General features: G+C 35.7%; 1 protein-coding gene across 1 annotated transcript; it reads right to left on the bottom strand.

Moving 5' to 3' along the window:
• Window positions 1–1,223: 1,223 nt before the first annotated feature.
• Window positions 1,224–19,414, bottom strand: LOC124372969. Its single transcript, XM_046831380.1, has 8 exons — window positions 19,184–19,414; window positions 16,212–16,328; window positions 13,217–13,382; window positions 5,612–5,832; window positions 3,333–3,501; window positions 3,265–3,285; window positions 2,175–2,283; window positions 1,224–1,360 (listed from the first exon to the last, which is right to left on the bottom strand). Exons 2-8 carry the CDS (start codon window positions 16,319–16,321, stop codon window positions 1,224–1,226), a joined length of 933 nt encoding a protein of 310 aa, XP_046687336.1. The 5' UTR covers window positions 16,322–16,328; window positions 19,184–19,414.
• Window positions 19,415–21,070: the final 1,656 nt, after the last annotated feature.

The raw sequence follows: 21,070 nt of genomic DNA, 5'->3' as shown, positions 1-21,070 counted from the left end.
AAATGTTTGATTCAGTGGTTTTATTGTTAATTTTATTAATTACTGTAGTTTTATAGACTAACATAAAATAAAGAACTTAATGTAATGGTTTATTAGAGTGTGTCTGTTGAAAAATAAACATACTAATTCTATAAAGAAATAATTTTATTATTTTCAAAAATTATGACATATAAGAGTTCATGCTAATCAACCAATAAGGTATGCCAAAATAAGACTGATTGGGTCTAGGCTAGTATGGCACAATAGTTCCAGTAAAAAACAGAAACTAATTATTAAAAATGCTTTATCTTATCACTTCACAACACTTTAATAACTATAAAACAACAAATAACGACTACTACAGTTTATGAAAACAATATGAGCTGAGAAACGCAGTCAAGATGAACTAAGTATAGAAGCTTAGCAAGATAAGACGGCTAGAACATAGACTAAGTTTAGCAAACACTTTTTTTGGAAGATAAAAGATCGTGCTCATCGTGGCTTACCTGTAAACCAAAATAAACTTGCTGTGTATCACTCTTTCAAGCATCTAACTAGCATTTTTTTTACAGCGACTGCTCAAAGAATAATGTAAACTAATTAATACGGTTGTTATGTTGAAATGCAAAATTGGCACTTCTGTAAATTACATATTTGCAAGGCTTGTTTTCCAGCAATACAAAGAAAAAGAGTATTTCTTTTCAGTTGTGGTATTTTCTTTTTATTCGGACATCACGGCTTGTCGCACTAAGCAAAGAAAAATGTATTACTTACATCTTTTTCACAACACAAATTCAAGGAGGAAATACCTTTTTTCACTTACCTCATTCAATTTACGCAACTATAAAGGATAAAACCTACTGAAAAAATATAGTAGTAGTTATTGTAGTCTTATCTTATTTCATAGATTATTATCTTCTCTTTTGGCACCAAAAATATTTAGATGACTATTCTTTATATAGCTAAATTAGGAAATGGAAGCAGCACACATTGCTTCATTCACCAGATCTGTGTATTGCGTGAAGCAACGCTCTGCGTGAAGCAACGCTCTGCGTGAAGCAACGCTCTGCGTGAAGCAACGCTCTGCGTGAAGCAACACTCTACGTGAAGCACACTCACGTGTTGCTTCATTAATATTACAGTCAACTCACTCATAAACCCTCAAATTGATACATTAAAACAGAAAACTTGGAATAGGATCATTATGGTTCAATCATAATTAGCCATTTACCTGTCAAATTCATTCAAAAAAACTCCGAGACCTCTTGCAGCTCTCTCTCCCGAGCCTGCTGATGAGCCCACCTGACCTCGGCCAACCTCTCACTCACCTTCCACTTGTCATGGAATATCTGTTTGTTGCAGAGTGGACACTTCTTCCCACCTGACACACAACAACGTCATACTTACAACATACAATAGTTACACATGTTTTACACAAAACCCAACGATTTTTGCAGCTAATTTTTTATTTAACTCTGAGCAAGGAGTTAAAAATCTCTGCCAGTTATTGCTAAAATGCATACCAGTTTAGAGTTAAGCTTTCCTATTAGATAATATATTTTTTATTTAACATAACGGCCAGCGGATACGTATACATCGGACAAATGAAACAATGCTGTAATAGGCTAAGAGTTACGTTTTCCAAAAATATGTACGCACCATAATCTACTTACAGCTCTTTCTGTCTATTTTGTAATTCCATGCATAAATTAATATGGTTATATGATTATTGCATAGTAGAATGAGTATATAATATCAATATGGAGAAACGCCCTAAATCAGCCGTGGTTAAGTCAGAAAGATGCCATCAGGCATCACCTCTCTTACTGTTGTTAGAATTTCAAGTGTATTACCAGCTGTGCTGGTTGGAAATAATGGACCTATCTTTGCACCAATCTTCTGTTGCTTTTTTATTATTTTTTTTTTAGTTGTCTTTGGGAATCTTGTATCAATGCCAAAAATTCACATTTTTTATAAGTTTGTTAATATTATAAAAATGTTGCAAACTGTGATTTTCTATGCATAACAATTATTTGTAATAGATTAATCTTACCTCAGCTAAAATTTGTGAGAAATATCTCAAGGCATTTACATTTTTCTTACACTAATAATGCAGTGGTCATATTTTTATTACAGAGATTTTCACTAGTCTCGGTAGGTCACAGTACTATGCCTAGGCATGTAGCAAACATTACCTTTGAACGGAGGGGTCTTCATGTAGGTGATGAGGCATTGCAGATGAAACAAATGGCCACAGTATACTCTCTCCACGTGCATGTCTGCTGATTCGTTTTTTTCCACATTCTGCACATTACAAAAACATATCATTTAACAAGATGCAAATAACAAGTGTATTTAATGATGATGGTAATACAATAATACTCATACTAAAATAATAATTAATTTCACACTAGATATTCCGGATCGTTCAGTTGTTTCCTAACAGTTTTGACTCGGAAAGAAATAAACGTAAAAACGTTAACAAAATAGTCCTTTTACTTTATTTTAAGAATTAAAAAAATTATGTATACAATCTTTATTTTGCGTTACATAATCTTTTATAACAATGGTACAAGGTTCTTCTTTTAAAATAAAACCATAGTTAATTACAATTTATTGGTTTATAATGACATATACAAAAGGAATATTGAAATATATACATATTCATTTGAAATGTATTGGACCTGATGAGTGAACCCAGTAGAGAACAAATAAATCCCTAAAGGTTAATACATTATAAATAAAAAATTATATAATAAAAAAAAAACATATTAAAGCAAATATATTAATGGTAGCAACCGCACATATATTAGATTAGTAGATTTGGAAAGAGCATTACAAAATCATTCATAATCTACCAATTAAAAGAATTAAATATTATATATATTGCAATAATATATTTTAGAGACCATTTTCAGTAACATTTTTATTGTGTAGAAGTCAGATATATCGAAGCTATGTAAAACAAAACGCTATATTGTGAAAAAAAATTACATTGATGACTGTAGTAGTTTAACATGTACTCTTCAAAATTTTACCTTTTAATGGAAGTATACACATTACTTAAGTTTGTTACATAGAGTATTTTTTATGAATTTTAAAAAATACCTTGCATTCTGCCTAGAATATTTCAGTCGAAGGGTTAAGAACAAAGCAAAATGAACCAAATAATAAAATGAATAGCACTAGTTAATAATTCTATTACATTAATTTACAACAATTGCCACGTTGTATGCCAGATTAAATCTATAAAGAAAGCTGATAACACACAAACAGATTATTCACCTGTGGATCTGGAGGGAGACACTGTTTCCTGACAGAACTGACATTTATCTTGAGGAATCGTTTTTGACTGCCTCAATGAGGAAACTGACCGTGGGCAACACAGACGGTTTTGGACTGAAGGCGTCTGACGGCTTCCTCTGCAGCGGTGGCTCAATACACTGTCTTGAAATCTCTTTAGCTTGAGCGATGAAGAAACGTTCAAACAACGGTGGGAAGTTTGTGTCCACATCCTCCAACCTGATAAATATTTTAACATAGAGCAATGGTGAGAAAGGTTGATTCAAAAAGAATGTTACGCTCAGCTCCAGTTCACCTTCCACTGAGTGCAGCGTTTGAAGTCTAATGCTGAGACAGATTTGACTGTTGGAATCTGAAATCAACATCCATCTGAAGAGATCCAAAACAGTTGACGACGGAGAAGCTCAAAACGAACTGTCTACGTCGTTTTGACATCAGACACGACTATAAACAAATGTTATAAAGATGAAGTGGTGTTCTCACTGTCTCATCAGGTACACAATTGAGTGCAAGGTGAATTGTAGCTGAACTTAATATTCTTATTGAATCAACCCTTCCCACCATTATGTGTAGAAAAATTGGTTGCTCCACAATGATTTCAAATCGTCTCAGAAACATTTTAGTGCACCCAATTGTGTACCTTATGAGACAATGAGAATAACACTTCATCTTGATTACACTTGATTCTTCGTCGCCAACTGTTTTGGATCTCTTCAGATTGATGTTGATTCCAGATTTCAGGAGTCAAATCTGCCACAGCGTTAGACTTCAGGAGCTGCACTAAGTGGAAGGTGAAATAGAGCTGAACGTCTTAATGTTCTTATTCAATATTTTAAGTTGTATTTTATAGTTAAATCTCATACAACTTGTGTCACTTATATTTGGCAATGCAATTTTCTGTACATACATGTCATCTGACAGAATCCTACCAATAGTGTTAAGACCGTTACAAGAAAACCAAAAATACACTCAATCTAAACTAAAGTACATCATTTGTTATAACAATACTAGCTGTTACCCGTGACTTCGCACGCAATCTTTAGAACTGAAGTCCTTATATTACTTAGTAAAAGCATTTATAATGTAAAATGATAGGAGCCCTATAAAAATTTTAAAACTTTAGTAGGCATACATCAGGTAGATAATGCCTAACATAAAGTGTTGTCTAGCAGTGCCTCTTTGTCGTTTATTCATCCATTTAGCCGATCCCCACATCCTCTCAACTTGTTGGGTGTTTGCGCTGGTTTCAGGGTCAACAAAATTATACCGATGGTTGAAGGTGAAATGTTGAAAACCAGCCTCCTCCAGCCGAGTGGCTGTCTTATAACTGGCCGTAAATCACTGGAGCGGCCCGGTCGCTGAACCTTGACCAGGGGGGAAGGGACAGGTATTGCGATAAGATAACACCGGACGTCTATTTTGGGCAGTTACCTTAACAACAACCATGCTTCTAAATTACCAAATATGTTGATGTTTTAAAATAATAATAGTGTGGTCGATATAATACGTAAGTACCAAAATCAATGTATTTATTGATAAAAATAAAAAAGAACTATTTACAAAACTGTTTATTTGAAATAAATTTCAATCCATTGTAAAAGATAACTTAATTGACGAATAATAACAAGATACGTAGTATACATTCACTTGTGACAACTGAGAGAGCAGTAATACACGCCACGGATATATTTGGTTATGGCTCTGTAGGAGACGCAGAACTGACGTGCAGGTGGTCAAAGTTAGACAAAGGGCACTCCCTTCCCCTGAAGCAGAGTGAAGTTCGTTTATAAATACTTCCTTGGCAACCGCGATAAGCACGGAGCTTGCACCAGGCATTTTGAAGGCCTTTTATGGACTAAACAACTCTCCAAAAGACATAATATCGGATATAACTGTACTTAGCGTTTTGGTCAAAATATACTATTCTAATACTGAATTCACGGCATGGGAAGTGTTAAAATATATTCAACATAAACATAAATTTCTATCAATATCGACTAATATCAGTTGAATGATTAAATTAATATTACTATTTAATTCATACAGTACTAAAACAATAAAACTAATAGCATATATAGAAAAAACATGGCTTAGAAAAACAATACACCACGTAAATAACAACGGTTCACTGACTGACGTGATGATTCATTAAAATACTAACTTCAACATATAGTCATGTGGGGACAACCAACAACATGATAACACTATTACAATAGGCTTCTTAAATATAGCATAAAAATTTCTCAACACAGAATCAGACTGTGTGCGGCTAACACAAGTTTTAAAAAATAAGGTCACTAATAAATATATACAAATCAGAAAGACTTACCCAACGTTTTTAAGAGGGTAGTCGTCAGGCACTAATATTTTTGCTCTTAAATAGTAATTTCCCTGTTGAACTCTTAAGATGAGAGAAGATGTTTTCTGACGAACTTTCAGTTCGTCCAGATCACCCTGTAACTGCTTCTTTAAGGCAAGGACCTCATTGTAGCAACAGGACAAAGGATTCTCATCAATAAAATTTCTTAGAAGTTTGAGAACCTTTAAAATCTGAAAAATAAACATAGAGTAGTATAGAGAACTTTCATATAAATAGTGAGTTATATACTATGATAACTCATATTTACGGTTTGTAATCGGGGATTACAATATTACTTAGTCGCACACTAAAGCATAAAGAAACTTCAAAATAAACGAACATAATAAAATAGCTTTTTGAACAAAAAATTAAAATTAAAAAAAACTTTAATAGCTGAAAAATGTGACACTAGGAAAAACATGAGCCAAATGCAAAAGAACGATACAACAAATATAGCAGTACAGCAACAGTACCACTACTACAAATAAACCACATGCAAAACAGTGATTTTGTGTGGTGTACTACAAATCGTTACATATAAATAGTGATAAAATGTTTTCAACAAAGTGTAAATACTAATTAAGACATTACATATGTTACACAACAGTTTGATAAGGACAGTGAATCCAAATGAATAAAACCTGCCACAGCGGAGCATATTACAACATAAAAAGATCCAATACTTCCCGATCTTCAAAAGCAAGGTAAATTATGATCACGTATGGACACCGTTAGCCTAACAGAGCACCACCTATTGTCAATTAATTAAGCCTAGTGAAACAAATTTTATTTTAATTCGGTTATGCATAATTGTGTAATACATTATAAAAAAAACATCCTTCAACGATCCAATAATATTAACCAGGCCACACAGGATGAAAGGTTTGGAATTATTGTAGAACACAAGTTATTCTAAAATCAAGAAGTAGATATATATCCCTACATACTTAATTTTTATTCTGTTAACACATTCATTGCGGGTGACGAGCATCCTCGTCATGCGAAAATGGCGCGCCGGGCAGTGGACGAGCGAGCTGTGCATACGGCAGCTGCTTTCATATTGCCTCAGTGTGAGCTGAGCAGTTGCCTGGGAAAGCTGTAATACTCACAGCGAGGTGTGCCTGTTTCGGTGAGTCAGTTGGTGCGATCCGTTGCCGGTTCGCCATTTTCGTTTGTTGGGTATGCTTTGCGATATTGTGTGAGTGGATTATAGTGTCTGTTGACCGTGTAAGTGAATGTACTCATAATGGAGGAAAACAAAATAATGTTATTGACGATAATTTTTCATCTGATGAAGGCAATGAGTCGAGTTCGAACAGTTCTAGGGACGGTGAAGGCGGCATCCCCCAGCGACATGGCTGGTTTACGTGACATGCCATTCACTGGTCAACCTGGATTGCTCGTTCCCATTCCAGGTGACAATAAACCAATTGACGGGTTCAATCTCTTTCTTGACACCGTGTTTTTAGAGAATATCATTAGACAAACCAACCTATATGCCCTGGAACTATTTTGTGGCTCCACCACTACTCCCCGCGTCTTGCATAACCAAATGGAAGGACTTAGTGATGGCCGAACTAAGAACATTTTTAGGCCTTCTACTGTTGACTGGCAACGTCAGACTGAATCAATTGAACGACTATTGGAAAACTCATCGGTTGTTGAACTTTCCTATGTAAAAGGAGTACATGTCTCGAGATCGATTTCTTGGCATTTTGAGATGTCTGCATTATTCAAGAGTTGATACCCTGATCACCCGAACATGTAATTGATGTATTATCTATGTGTCATTCATGTACTATATACGTATAATTCGCGAGTGTTTGTGCCGAAACCTAGTACGCTGCGAGCACATACAACACGGGGACTAGCACCTGGTGCGGATGACGAGCAGACTCGGCACGACATGATGTCACCCGTTCCGGCCAACGAAGCTTCCGGGATACCTTGGACAACCCTTTCGGCTATCCTGTCTCCGTTTTGGGTAAGTAAAAATCAAAAACATTCCTCCATTTTCTGTCACCGGTAATTTTGTCACCCGCAGTGAAAGTGTTAAGATTAATTAATTTTTCTAAAAATGTCTCATCAACGGATAAAAAGCATCTATGGATGCATACAGATCGGTCACTTTGAAAAAAGAGTGAGACACGGGTAACCTCAAGGGTAGCATTTAGCACACAGTGCACAAAATTTATTTTATATAAGCATAATTCTTATGTAGTAAATCATCCAAAAAGTCAGATTCTAAAATAGGACAAAATGTTTCCTCATAAACCTTGTATGAATTTTATAGACATATATTTGTTACATGATTACCTTTCAATAATTTATGAAAATCATGACTTTTTTACCCCTGCTAAAAGATAAAATGTGATTTTTACCTGAGACTTTGCAAAATAATAAATTTAATAGCACAACCGATTTATTAAATAGTGCGGAAACAACTTGTATAAAAACTGCTTTATGCTTAATTACCAATACACTTACTAATCAATACATTGGCTTGTACTGATTTCATATTCCAAAAGACAGTTTAACACAAAGACAGGAATCTACACAGATCCTAGTTTTATTTATTATCTGTTAGTTTTACTACGCTATTCATTTTCTGCTTGGCATGCTTGATGGAAGTCACCAAGTGTTAATATAAAATACATGTTTATTAACTGAACAGATTTTTTTATGAACTGATGATGCCTTAACCGGCGAAAGTGATTTTAATAATGAATTAAATTGTGGAAGAAATAAAAATTTCTTTTATAGACTATTCATGTATGACAGTTTTTTTTTGTGTAAGATGGCTGATTGTTGATTTGGTGTGATAGAAGCTCTGGCTAGAATATAATTTTTACCTCGTTCTTATTGCTTCCCGTTCTCAAGCAGCTCGTATTCCACACTGCCCATCAGTGAGTTTATATGTATAATTGTTTTTCACCACCTTGATGTATAATTGAATTACAGACGCTCTTGTTCTTGTTCATTGGGTCTGTTTGACAAGATCAAACAATAACCTGCCGTGTGTTGTCAATAACCTACACCACCCACCTGTGTCTGCACTGCAAAGCATCTACAGACAGACCTGCGCATCATTTTTTTTCCACGGCCATCTGGATCGCTTGTCACCATAAAAACCATATTGTACCGGATATCTGTGTCTGATCCTGCGTTAATCATGGCAGATTCTATTACTTGTAGAGTGTGCATGAGGAAGGTATTTGATACCGAGGATGGACTTCAATGTGATTCGGAATGCCAAGGATGGTTCCATATAAAATGCGTCGGCGTAACCAAATCAGAGTATTCTACATATGCTAATAATGTTAATAAAAAATGGCACTGCCAGAGAGTCGACTGTCAATCTACAAACGCTAATCCATCACATCAACTTATGAATAAAATGGATGAATTACTCAATAAGTTCTCCCAACTCGCAACAAAAGAAGAAGTTAAGGGGATTTCCGATGCCTTGCAAGAGATAAAATCCGATACACACATACTGAGTACTAAGATAAATTCTTTAGAGCCACGCATTGAGAAACTTGAGGGTGAACTTCTTGATTTAAAAAAGTAATGCTGCCAGTAGTGATGTGCCAATTGAAAACATCTTGGAAGAAATTAATGAAAGACAACGTCGGGCACATAATGTCATTATTCATGGGCTTAAAGAGTGCAAATCAACTGCACCGGCATCTGTGAAAACACATGACAGTGGTCTCATCAAGCAAATTCTGGACTGCTGCGATCTTGGATCATCTTTGAAAGGAGCCCGCTTCTTTAGAATTGGCAAGATTAATAATGATAAACCTAGAGCTATCAAGCTTTGCTTCTCATCCGAGGTTGATGCCTCCACACTCTTCCGAAGTTTCGACTCGAAGAAAGGCTCAAATGAGGATTTCAATGGTGTCTCTCTTGCCCGTGACCGAACTTTGAAAGAGAGACAGTATCTCTCTGAATTGCGAAACACTCTTAAAACCCGTACGGAATCTGGTGAGCAGGACCTGACCATAAAGTACACAAATGGAATCCCTAAGATCGTGCAAAAAAAACTAATACTTTTCAACGGCAATAACCACTTAAATTTATACTTTCAAAATGTAAATGGCCTTCGAACCAAACTGCTGGACTTAAAAAATGCTTTAGCTTGCAACACATATGATGTACTATTACTTTGTGAAACAAACTTATCCTCGGATATATTCAGCTCAGAACTTCAGGCAAACAATAACTATACGATCTATAGGAAGGATAGAAGCATTCTTTCAAGTAGCAAAACGTCTGGTGGGGGTGTTTTAGTTTGCAATCAAGAATAGTATACAGTCGCATGAAATCATTCATGACTCTTTCATTGAGAGCCTCTTCATCTCCTTGCCCACTTACAAAATGGTGCTGAATTGTGTCTACATTCCTCCAGGACAACCTATCACCATATACAAAGCATATTGTGAGTTGGTGGATGAAGTAGTATCTTCTTTACCTCCATCATCTTCCTTGCTGCTGTCTGGTGACTTTAACATCGCCTCCTATGACTGCACTACCTCCGAACGTTCCATCACTGATCGACCCAAGAAGGAACTCCTAGAGAACCTCGCTGAACTCCACTCCTTGGACCAAATAAATCACGTCAGGAACTTTAGACAAGTAACATTGGACTTGGTCTTCTGCAGCCTAAAGTCGGTCCCCGTCCATGCTGCAGATGAGTATCTGGTTCAAGCCGATCCCCATCATCCTCCTCTATCTTTCTCGCTGCCAGTTACTCGAGGTCTCCCTCCTGCTAGATTTTGCACCTGTCCAAATCTTCGTAAGTGTAACCTACGTGCTGCTTCTGAGATGCTCTCAGCAGTAGATCTTTCTTTTGTACGTGATTTGTCTGACGTCCAGGAGGGCTTTGGAAGAATGATCTCATTGCTTGGTGAAATTTGCGTTAAATGCAGTCCCATTAAACGGATCGGCATTTCACCCTTCCCTAAGTGGTTTTCTGTGGAGCTTATCAATCGGGTCATTCAGAAGAAGATAGCCCACAAACGTTACAAGCAAACATTCCTTCCTGCACACTACACAAGGTTTTGTGGGTTGCGTAATATCTGCAGGAATCTTAGTCGCACTTGTTATAGAAACTATCTGAAGCACATAGAGGACTCAATTCCGTACAACCCTAAAAGCTTCTGGAGTTTTGTTCGTTCCTCTGGCGAATCTCCTGTTATTCCATCTATTATTAGTTTTAATGGCCACTCCTCAAATAATCCACAAGAGAGAGCTAATATGTTTTCAGCATTCTTTTCTTCTGTTTTCTCGGAGCCCGTAGTTTCACCACCACCATTTAACTTTAATGCCAACTCCTCCCTGTCGATGATTTCGTTCTCTGTATTAGAGGTCTTGGAAGTCCTCAGGAAAATTGATGTCAGGAAGGGTGCTGGCCCAGATAATGTATCTCCGTCCTTCTTGCAGCACTGCAGTGACACCCTGGCCCAACCTCTGGCTAAACTATTCAACTTGTCCATTTCAAAAGGAATATATCCTGAAATTTTCAAGATGGGGCATATTGTTCCTATTCATAAAGCGGGCTCTCTATCGAAGGTCGAGAACTACCGTCCTATTACAATCCTATCAGCGGTAGGGAAGGTGTTCGAAGTGCTAGTGCTCTCTCGTCTTAAAGCCTTTCTGAAACCCCTAATCTGTCCTAGTCAACATGGCTTCACCACCTCCAGATCTACTGTCACCAACCTAATGATATTCGAAGAGAGTATATTATCTGCACTAGGATCACATAAACAGCTGGACGTTGCCTTTATTGACTTTGCCAAGGCCTTTGACAAGGTTGACCACTCCATCCTCACCAATAAGTTAGAGGGATATGGAATCAATGGCCCGTTGCTCTCCTGGTTCCGCGACTATCTGCTTGGCCGGCACTTAAGGGTAAAATTACCTGATGCGCTCTCCCAGGAATTTCTGCAAACTTCCGGTGTACCTCAAGGATCGATTCTTGGCCCATACCTCTTCATCATTTTCATTAATGACATAACCTCCGTTCTTCTGGTGGATGCTCTACTCTTTGCTGATGATGTGAAGATTTACACTGTGGTCTCCAGCGATGAGGACTTTGCACGTCTACAGGCAAGTCTTCATAATGTATTCGATTGGTGCGTTTCCAATAACATGAAGTTAAACTCTTCAAAGTGTTTTGTCATGACCTTTGGTCGTTCGCACAACCTGCACCATTTTCAGTACAGTATTGAGCGGGATCAACCCCTGGGAAGAGTGTCCTCGATAAAGGATCTAGGTGTTACATTTTCATCTGACTTCTCATTCAATGAGCATGTTGACGACCTATGTAGAAGAGCTTACAGGATGCTGGGCTTCATCACTAGGTCAACCCGCGGTATGACAAGTCCCCTTGTCTATTCATCATTTGTGCGTCAACTCCTGGAGTATGCTAGCCCAGTCTGGTCTCCCTACCAGCTGGGTCTTATTGAAAAACTGGAAGCTGTGCAGAGGAAGTTCGTGAGAATGGTGGGCGTTCAACAGGGGCTGCTCTACAGGGAAGTCCCTATTGCTGGACTGCAGGCTGATCTTCTTCTCCCTGATCTTCAAGCGAGGCGGTGCGTCGCGGATGTTCTGTTCCTGTCGGGACTGGTTAGTGGACAACTGGATTGTCCGATGCTCCTATCACAAGTGGACTTCCGTATTCCCTTGGCAAGGACTCGATCACGCGACTTGTTCAGTAGACGCCACTGCCAGCGTTCCTACGTCTTCCACGGTCCACTCGCCAGAATGGTCAGGCTCGGAAATGGTTTCTGCGACAGGTTTGACGTCTTCAATGATAGGGCAGCAATTATTAGAGGACGTGTGCTGGCTGCTTTCCAGTATACAGTGGAATAGATGGGGGACTTGTTGAGTGATGTGGGCATGGCATAAATGTTTTTCTTTTTTTAAGAAGTAATTAATTTATTCATAGCGCTATGTAGTTGTTACTTTTGCCATAATTGTAGCTGTTCGTATTTATTTATTTATATGCTTTGTACATTTGTTATTTATTTATTTATTATTATATTTGGCATTTGTTTTGTATGTGTTGTTCACTCGTTACTGTTAAGGATGGTAGTTTGTATTGTGAAATGTTCTATTTATTTGTTATAATGGTAATTAGCTACCTTGCACTATGTGTATTGTTATAAAGTGGTTGTTGACCGTTTGAAAGGAAATAAAATAAAATAAAATAAAATAAAATAAAAATAAAATAAATGTATGTAACATAATCTTCTTATATACAATACGGGATTACAACAAACAAACAGAATAAAATTTTTGTACTAAAATCTATAAACTACCATTCCTATGAACAATACTACCAGTTACTTGCTTTTTTAATAACCACACAACACAAAATAACATGTTTTTACAAATTAAATAAGTACATTTTCATACTAAAATAAAAGATTACATTCTATAAAGATATAATTCTGTGACACTGGCCTTTCTCTGGAAGTATTTGCAAACCCAACAGTTTAAATTTAATGTACTAAATTTATCTATTACTCGGAGATGTGACTAAAGTTATCCATTGAGATTATTCTGTACCTGTGGTTTTCCCAAGTATTTTTTTGCTTCCTCTTCACAAACAGTTGTAACTTTCGCTAACAGCTGATCCACCAATGTTTTTGACTTCAACTCAATCAGGAGAGGTGATGCTGGGTAGTCCTCAGGGAATTGGATGCAGATAACCAGCTGTTTGAATTGAGTTCTTCTGCAGAAAAAAAATCACAAAATGAATAGTTATACTAAATCTCAAATACAGCATAGGTCGTTTAACGAACAGCTATTGAATCTTACACCAACAACCATAAAAGAAGTCCTATCAGTGATATCCTCCCTCAAATCTAAGCTTTCTTGTGGACTGGATAAAGTCCCTTCAAAAGTTGTAAAGCACTGTGCTAAACAGTTAGCACCACCATTGGTAAACATTATAAATAAATCCTTCAAATCTGGTCATTTTCCATCTTCTTTGAAAATTGCCAAAATATATCCGAAGCATAAAAAAGGTCCAGTTACAAAAGTAGAAAATTATTGCCCGATTTCATTGACATCAACCTTTTCAAAAATAGCAGAAAAAATAGCACTTTCACGTATTTCAAAACAGCCTGATATCAAATAACCAGCACGGTTTTCTTAAAGGAAGGTCAACAACCATCAGCTCTCACAAGTCTGATTGAACAAATAACTGATCACCTGGAAGATGGGAAGCTTGTATCGGCCGTTTTGCTGGATTATAGTAAAGCATTCGATTGTCTTGACCATGATCTCATTTTGAGAAAACTACCAACTTTGGGGATAAAAGGTTTATCAAAAGATTGGCTGGGCAGCTATTTAACTGGTCGAAGGCAAATTGTTGAAATTCAACAAATTGCAAACAAGAAAAAATGTGTGTATAGATCTACACAACTTCCAGTAAGTAGAGGAGCATCCCAAGGGTCAGTCCTGGGTCCTTTTCTATATGTACTCTTTACCAATGACTTTTCTAATTACATTAATGACCCCAGGGTTCAACCCATTTTATATGCAGATGACACAACTCTACTTTTTACAAATGACACACCTCTCGGACTACACATGGCCATTTTAACATCAACTGACAATGCAATGCAATACTGTCTTCAAAACGATCTTGCAATAAATCCGTCTAAAACCACTCAGATCAATTTCAGCAGAAGACATGAGCAAATCCCGGAAACTCCCAATATTATAGTTGACAATACAACAAAGCTACTGGGTGTAACTATAGATAGTGCTCTTTCATGGAATGACCACATACACAACCTCACCAAAAAACTTTCATCAGGCATCTACGTGGTAAGAGGAATAAAGTGGATTGCAAGCACAGATGCAGCCAAAGCAGCTTATTATGCTCTTGTCGAATCCCATATCAGATATGGAATACTATCTTGGGGAGGAACATCTGAGTGCAACATGAATAAAGGTTTAGTCCTTCAGAAAAAAGCAGTCAGAGCACTTGCAAACCTGAATCATACAGACAGCTGCAGAGATGCCTTCAAGTCACTGAAGCTCTTAACCGTAACAGCACTTTATCTTCTTGCAGCAGTCATTTACACCGACCAGATGGACTTTCCCAGGAATGAAGACATTCATTCATACAATACACGAGGAGCATTAAACTACCCTCTTCCTACCCATCGGACAACACATTTTAGTAAAAAACCATACTACCTGGGCCGTAAAGTTCTAAACTCACTTCCACAAAACCTCAAAAACCTCAGAGGAAATGAACTGAAGAGACGTCTCCAGGACTGGGTAGTGGAACGACCTGTCTACACTATCAATAAATTCTACAATATTGTAAAGCAAGAGACATAAAATATCATTTCATTTCTGTTGATGCCATTGTATTTCTTGAAGAAACTACAAATAAAGATTCTTGTCTATTGTCTATTGTTAACTTCTTTCATGAACTTGCTAAAGCACTGTGTGACATATTACACAATCACATTCAACGCTCAATATATATATCTAACTTACCAATTGGTTTGTATTGAATGTGAATTGAAAAATTTACTGCTATATTGAACTGATGAAATCACATTACAATATACATAGGGACAGATGCGTGACGCGCATATGCATGTTGCCTCTTTTTGTTGGTCTAATTTGTAGCACAACGTTCTTCTTATTAAGACATTTAAAATGGTACGCACATCAACTTATGCTTACTTTTACGATTGTCAACCGACACATTACGGGCCATCCCTGAGATGGTGAAGAGCTCCTGATAGCATCAAAAAGTTCAATTTTAAGCCCTGTCACTGTAAAACATTTTGTTTGTAAGTTTTCGAGTACAAAAGAAATTAAGACAGTTTCAAGACTTTTCACTATATATGTGTGTACTTATATAGCCTATGTGATAATATTCATATTTTGCTTTCTATAATGCATTTAAAAACGCTTTAAAACATAATTTGGTGAAGTTTTAAAACCATATCTCCAATATAACTCAAGCTATACGATTTGTAAAACCAACCAAGAACACGAATTCCACTGCTCAACAACACCATTCAAAATGATCATGCAAATGGGTTAAAACGATCCAGAAAGGAGTTGAATGAAGAAACTAATATAAAAAACATTTGAAACATGGTTAGAAAATAAGTAGTTTGGTGCGTAATGGCATTTACAATCCACAAAACATGACAATATGAACAAATCTCAGTATCTTGTACACTTACTATACATGGTGAAAAATACTTAGTAAAACAATGTGGTTAAAGTGTTTAGTTAAAGCCTGTTTAAATTTAACAGAACAAAGTGAGTTATTCCAAATGGAAGTAAATATACTTTAAAATAGCTCATTATCACTTTTAAGAGTTTAAAATACTATTCTTGATGTTTTACCATGAAAAATATATTCACCGTAATTATACAGTAAGATGAAACGATAGTTTCCTTCAATTTCTGTTAAAAAAAAACTAAAAAACTTAGATATTACTGGTCAACAAGATTTGCACATGATGTCAAATTTACTGTTTACAGAATACAAAGTGGGATTTAATTTTTTTATACTTACTTTATTTCGACACGAACCATAGATCGAACACAAGAAATGAGTCTACTGCCAGCAATGAGATGTTCACAGAGTTTACGGACTTCTTCAAGTTCATCTTCAATCAAGCCCATCGACTACCTTAAACAAAAAAATAGGATTTTTTTCACTATATTTTGTAATTGTTGGAAATTGTTGATGGTGCATATTATTCACTAATGAAAAATTTGAAGTTCCTAGATCAACTCAAGGAATAAAACAAAATTTAGAAACTGAGTATCTTATATTACATTCATTAATATTGTTTAGCCCAATCTCTAAAACGATAACAATTGGACAAAATGTAACGAGATGAAATCTTTAGTAACTTATCACGTGTAATGCTTACAATCTTAAAATGTGTTTAAGTTGGTACAGATGACTTAAGTTAACTATTAAATAAATAATCAGCATCGGTTGATTATATCGATCGGTGTAATTATGCAACAATTTACAAAATCGTTAGTAAACATCAATATAAAAAACCGGACCCGCTTTTCATACATACTCTACCCTTAGTTTCTTCTATAAACTGAAGAATGGTGGCTCCTGCAGGCAGGACTGTTTTGTAGTTTTTCAAATGGTTGCAGTATAATAAGCGGCCACCATTTCAATCAAATCATAATTATTGATTATAAATTAATATTAATACTATTGAATTCAATATTTGACCCCAAGAAATTCTTAATTACTCATTGCCAGCTGTTTGTATTTCACTTACCTACTGAGTAAACTAGTGACGTTCTTGCCAGTTGTTGTTATTTCATTTATGTAGTATGAGGCAAGAACAATGGCGATGAACATGCAGATATTGGCCTAAAATGTATTTTAAAATCCTGAGCAATGTTTTAATAGTTGCAAGATAAAGAGTAATGGAAATAAACATTAATGAAGAAATTTTCAAAAGGGAGAGAGGAGGTGGTTACATTCCCTTTGGGAATTTGGCCAAAAAATAAATGAAATGCTGATTCACTTATCCCATTAATTGTGAAACATAAAACCAGGATCAACGATCGTTACGGATTTATGGAAAGCCTGTTTTGGCCTAAAACAAAAGGTTATGACCATTTTACTGTAAACCACGGTACAATCTTTGTCGATCCACTAACTTCTGCAAAACACTCAAACAATAGAATGTAATTTGAGAGGTACAAAGAAATCCATAATATTGGTCTAAGGAGTGACTGCACTGCCAATCTTGCAGAATATATGTATTGACGAGAAATAATGATTATTGATGGTGATCCATTCGAGCATTTGTTGAATGCTATTACACACGTTTATCCTGTAAAGTAATCGTAAGTACTACATTGCTCAGAAGCCAATTAAATAAAGTTTAGTTAGTCTATATAATTTGAAATAAATGCATTTCTTTTACATATAAAAGTATAGCTCTATAATAGAACTTTAAAAGCCTAAAACTTAATTAATTCACTTTGATACTATAATTCAAAATTAAATTGTGTTTGGAAGGAAATTCAAAGTAGGCCTATTGGTTATTCACTAATGGTGGCAAGAACACTAACGATGTAACGTGTGTTCTTTATTTCACAAGGAGCCAGGCACGTTTATCCTTGAAATTAGTTAAAGGGTAAGTAAGCCTAAATGTTATTATTGTTTGTAACACTTTATAAATATTATAAGGGATACTTACGAACAGCATAGTTTTTAAATTTATCGTTAATACATTAATTTTCAAGATTAAAACACCAGCAGAACTATTTGGTCGTTTTCTGTAATATATATATATATATATATATTATATATATATATATATATATATATATATATATTTAGGGATCGGCAGGAAAAATTCAATTACACATGCAGGTGGCCAGCCTGTAGTGTGGGACTCCCCTAAAAACGGGTTTACCCATTAAAAAACCTCCTCAACTCTTTAGGATTCTAACCTGGGATTGTATTTTATCACATTACTTCAGGCTAGGCCTAAATTTGGTTTAAGCCTGTGGGGCTCGCTCCTTATCCAGCCGTTCGGTCAAGGGATCTGGGCCATTAGATGGTCATAAATATTGATGCGCTCGGTCAAGGGATCAGGGCCATTAGATGGTCATAAATATCGATGATTCAATTGCGTTAGTGGTCGCTAATTATACTTCAGCCTTTCAAATAGACATAATTTCAAAACTCTGTTAGATGAAAACTACAATTCCAACACAAAACAAAAACCCTCATTGACCATAGTTGCATCATTAATGGATCTTTTCAGTGGTACTACAACTCTGAAGTTTATTTATAAAAAATAGTAATCCCTATAACATTTTTCTAAGGTTCCAACTAGGCTATATCGATGCAAATGGTCAACTGCATAAATTTTGACTTTTTAAATTATTTTACATTTTTTGTTACTATCAAATAAAGAACAGCAGTTGTTTTATGAGCGAAAATGAAAGTTCAGACTCATCTTTTCATGGATGCATGAGTTAAAGTAAAATAGTACAGTAAGTTTTTGTCAGAAATCCAATGTCTGGCACCTACAAAACAAGGAAAAACAATAGGAATCTAATGGTTGCCACTTTTAAGGTTAAGGATTTTCTATTTTTAAAACCAACAAAAAGGCTAATGTGAAGTGGCTTAAGTACATATTTATTGTTACTTTGGCAGATGGGCATATGCATGTAGGCTACTTTTATCTACTTAAGAAAAGTGGTAAAAAAAACAATGAAATTTAGATAAAATTGTTTCTGAGATCTTTTTATTACCATGGCTTTTTTATTATGATACCTATTTCCATGTCCAGACCTCCATTTCTACAGTTTCTAAATCAAATTTTTAGTTATATTCTATATTATTCTTTCTTATAAAATACTTGACAATAAATAAATGTCAAACAAGGTTCTCAAAAATATTTGACCAATAGGTTTCTACAACGATCTAACTTAACTACTCAGTGTTTAACGGCGAGCGTGATATTAATTATGTCTTCTTTCCTTACTTACCTAGCAAAAGAAACCAAATCTAATCTGGAAAGACATAAACACTTCAACACAGACACTGAACGACTGAATAGTCCCGAGCTAGTTGTAAACTTTTTTAGTGAGTATTGAATAATAAAATCTATTGTAGTGATTTGACGGTTGATGGAACTTATCAAACTCAAACACTGGCCACTCCACTCACTCAATCTGTATCTTATTCTTACTGAATTGAAGAGTAGCAAGCGAGTGGCAACACTGACTGAAGTACTCACTAGTGGTGGGAAATAACTGAATGAAAATAACTGGTTAGTTCGGTTATTTTATTTTAACCGATTAGTCGGTTATTTTTTTCTGCATCCAGTTAAATTAGTCTATAGACTAATTTTTCTACCGACTAATTTTTCTATAAGTTAACTGATTGTGCAGACTTAGGCTAGTTGCACACACACCGATTTTTGGACGACCGATTTTTTACCGGCCGTCCAAATTCCAATGTGAACCGGCGCCGATCAGCTGTCGGCGTGTGTGCCAGGTTCCGTTCCCTCATTCAGTTCACTATTGGAAATTGGACGGCCGGTAAAAAATCGGTCGTCCAAAATCGGTGTGTGTGCAACTAGCCTTAGTCTGTACTTGAATTAGTCGGTGATTCTGATCGGTTATTTTAAATTAGTCTTTAGATAAGTTTTTCTACCGACTAATTTTTCTATAAGTTAACTGGTTGTGAAGACTTAGTCTATATTTGATTTAGTCGTTGATTCTGATCGGTTATTTTAATTTAGTCTTTAGATTAGTTTTTCTACCGACTAATTTTTCTATAAGTTAACTGGTTGTGAAGACTTAGTCTATATTTGAATTAATCGTTGATTCTGATCGGTTATTTTAAATTAGTCTTTAGATTAGTTTTTCTACCGACTAATTTTTCTATAAGTTAACTGGTTGTGAAGACTTAGTCTATATTTGAATTAATCGTTAATTCTGATCGGTTATTTTAAATTAGTCTTTAGATTAGTTTTTCTACCGACTAATTTTTCTATAAGTTAACTGGTTGTGAAGACTTAGTCTGTACTTGAATTAGTTGTTGATTCTGATCGGTTATTTTAAATTAGTCTTTAGATTAGTTTTTCTACCGACTAATTTTTCTATAAGTTAACTGGTTGTGAAGACTTAGTCTATATTTGAATTAATAGTTGATTCTGATCAGTTCTTTTAAATTAGTCTTTAGATTAGTTTTTCTACCGAATAATTTTCTGTAAGTTAACTGGTTGTGCAGACAGTCTATACTTGAATTCCTCGTTTATTATAATAAGTTATTTTTATTACTGAAATATCGTTCTTTAGCGATTAACTTTCGGTTATAACTTTGGTGATTCGTAATTAAAATAAATTATAATTTTGCAATTTTAACGGTAATTATCTTGTAGTGTTATAGATGATATATGATAATATAACTTTTTTAAATGTTATGGCTATAACGTATGCACAGAAATAATTAATAATACAATTACAGAATTTCGTTTTCAATTACGGTTTCTGCCAGTGCGGGTTTGCTTGGCATTTTTTGATTGTATATTCAGGTCCGAACTCAGACCGGGTTTTCGTACAATTTCTTCCAGAGCCAGTCACACGTCTATATGAAGGGACTGTGTCTGGTGGGGGGACACGACGGGGCCTCGCCTGGAATATCTTTACCAGGGCTCGCCAAAGCTAAGTACGGCCGTGAGTTAAATTGGCCGCCGCACCGCCCCGCGTACCTGTCTCAACAGGAATGGGTTCATTCCCCCACCACCACCCATCCCTTTGTCTCTCCATGCCTATCAAAGAATATAAATAATCAGTTCAGTTCGCACTTACTTATCTCCAATAGAAGATCTTCTTTTATCAAACTTTGATGTTTGATTTTTTATAAGA

This window comes from Homalodisca vitripennis, unplaced genomic scaffold, assembly GCF_021130785.1.
Source record: "Homalodisca vitripennis isolate AUS2020 unplaced genomic scaffold, UT_GWSS_2.1 ScUCBcl_4513;HRSCAF=10725, whole genome shotgun sequence".
Classification (NCBI taxonomy): Eukaryota; Metazoa; Arthropoda; class Insecta; order Hemiptera; family Cicadellidae; genus Homalodisca; species Homalodisca vitripennis.
The sequence above is the reverse complement of the archived record's forward strand: the minus strand, read 5'-3'. Positions and strand labels throughout refer to the sequence as shown.